The sequence below is a fragment of the Micropterus dolomieu genome, linkage group LG08 (assembly GCF_021292245.1).
Source record: "Micropterus dolomieu isolate WLL.071019.BEF.003 ecotype Adirondacks linkage group LG08, ASM2129224v1, whole genome shotgun sequence".
Classification (NCBI taxonomy): Eukaryota; Metazoa; Chordata; class Actinopteri; order Centrarchiformes; family Centrarchidae; genus Micropterus; species Micropterus dolomieu.
The window spans coordinates 32,160,445-32,162,824 of NC_060157.1; the positions used below are offsets into that span (position 1 = coordinate 32,160,445).

The window sequence follows — 2,380 nt, forward strand, 5'->3', positions numbered from 1 at the left end:
CTATTCGTATCAGGTTTTGAATTTTAACAGTTTTATTATTTTTACTCAATTTTAACCAATTTCAGTTGTATGCTTGCCCTTGCTAACTTTATGCAATAAAATATATAATCACTGCATTTAAAGAACGATAGTCGACATTGAAGTTATTTCCTCACTAAGGTAGTAATCAATTAGGTAAAGTGTGTTTAACATCTTTGAGGTTCTTATAGGTTGCTCTAGCCACTGAAATTAACTTATCCTTGGGGCCTATTTTCCTGGCCACTAAATACCAACCTGGCAACCATACCAAGTGCACTGATCAATGAGAAGAGAGCTGTCGTTAACTGGCGTGGCTGGGGTGGTATCTGGCTCTAGGGCTATTCAGTCAGGTGCTATCTCAGAGTAAGCAGGGTAGGCGTTCGGAAGAAGACAGTTAGAAGCCAGGCGAATCTCTTCGACACCAGCTTAAACAGTCCTCAGTCATACCTACTAGGGTAATACCCATAGGCCTAGAGGATCGGACCCTTTAAGACGGAGAGCTGGTCCAGTACCTCCTGAACAGGGGTGACTCGGGATCTAACAATATATATGTATGTGTGTGTGTGTGTGTGTGTGTGTGTGTGTGTATATATATATATATCCCCTAACCCTATATAACCCTAACCCTGTTGGACACAGTCAGTCACTGAACACAGAGCTGTCGCTGAGCCAAATCTAGATTTATGTTGCATACAAATCATGAGAATCTGAAGGTGGTGGCTGCTCGGCTCTGGCTTCCCTCCTCCTCCTGAAGTCTGCTTTAATCCTGCTGCTACTATTTCCAGCTTTGTGTAATCCTGCTGCAGCTCCTGCAAACGAGCAATTACACCAGGCTGAGGAAATCCCAGGTCCACTAGTAGATCCTGGTTGCAGAGTCATCTCTTAGTCTACGTGTGGGTGTTAACTCTGACTACATAAACTTTACCTGTCTTCAGCTTTGGCAGCCTGTACTGCCATATGAAGCAGAAGGTCATGACCACGGAGAGCAGAAAGAAGACAACCGTACCCAGCATGCTCCATTTCATCTTGCTGACTGGTTGTCAGAGGCACACAGTCTAGAAATAAAATGTTAATGGTAAAGTACCTCAACATGAGCACAAACCTCACATTCCATCACATTCACAAAGATCTTTTTCTGTTGACATGTAAAACACAAACAGCAGCTGCAGAACAGATCATTCAGCTCACCGAGGGAAGGAAACGAGCTTCAGACGTCTTGCGTTTTATTTGTGTCGTTCTTCTCCAGACAGCAAAAGTCCTACATTTCATGTCCTGCAAGGTCCACAGGGGAGCAGCCAGCAGGACCGCATGAACTCAGCTCTGCTGCTACAGACCACTACCTACAAACACTTAATCCTGACTCTAGATGAAGGGCCATTCCCACTGTGCCGTGACGTCATAATCTGCTGGGAGAGCCAAATGTAAGGAGGCCTGTAGGACGGAAACCTGCTCAGCACTCATCCCCAGCAATCAAATCATCTCACATCCTCTGGGGTTAATTCCTCACACGCATCATTTATCCGCAGCTCTTCATCATCGGAGGGACAGGGCAGGGTTAAGTGTCATGTTTAACAGCTGGCAGTTTGATGGCAACGAGCAGAAAAGAAGGACTAGAGCTTTTAAAGAGTTCCTGTCTTTAGGGTGGACCAGCAGAGGGTTAGGGTTGTGCTGACTGACTCTGGATAGATATTGTTGGATCCGACTGCTGGTTTCTGTTGGCTTGGCAGTGCCCATCCTGGCCTGGCATTATCATAAAAGCAACAATCATAATTAAAGCTGCAAGCAGCGTTGGGCGGGCCCTCGCACTTGTAAGCGCGTCCGCGTGTGAGCCGGCCGAGTTGCATATTCTGGAGCTCTGCCGGTGCGGCTGTGAATTTGTTACGCGGTTCCGACGCCGCATGAAGGTGCTATATGTCACTTCCTGTGTCCCCTATGTGGAGCTACATAGCACTTGCCGCTATGAATATAAATCAGTATTGGTGTGTAGATGTCTGCGGGGTGGGAGAGTTATCAAGCACGTAAAGTTTGTTTCAGATGTGAGCATGTACACTGAAGAATAATGTACCCAAACAATAAAATAAATTCCTTTTATATTTCCCTGCCTTGTTGTTTATGTGTAGATACAGAGGAATAATGTGAGAACAGCACACATTTCATCGTTACTGTGTGTTAGAGCATGGGAGAACAGTGGATACTTTTAATACAGCCCACACCCCTAATACTGTGTAACTATAACAAGTAGAGAACAGAAGAAAAAGATGTTCTTTCTTTACAACTGTCTGCATAGCTTATTCATATTGTGTAATGAATGAAAATAAATAGGCCTACTAGGCTCCTCTCTACTTTGACATTTAAGATTAGC

At 44.7% G+C, this 2,380-nt stretch overlaps 1 protein-coding gene across 1 annotated transcript in view; it reads right to left on the reverse strand.

Annotated features, from left to right (window-relative positions):
- The window catches only part of LOC123975022 (putative beta-lactamase-like 1), a 4,431-nt gene extending 3,388 nt beyond the window's left edge, over positions 1–1,043 (reverse strand). Inside the window, exon 1 of the mRNA XM_046056112.1 lies at positions 944–1,043. Coding sequence (XP_045912068.1) covers positions 944–1,043 — 100 coding nt within the window. The remainder of the gene's footprint in view (positions 1–943) is intronic.
- Positions 1,044–2,380: the final 1,337 nt, after the last annotated feature.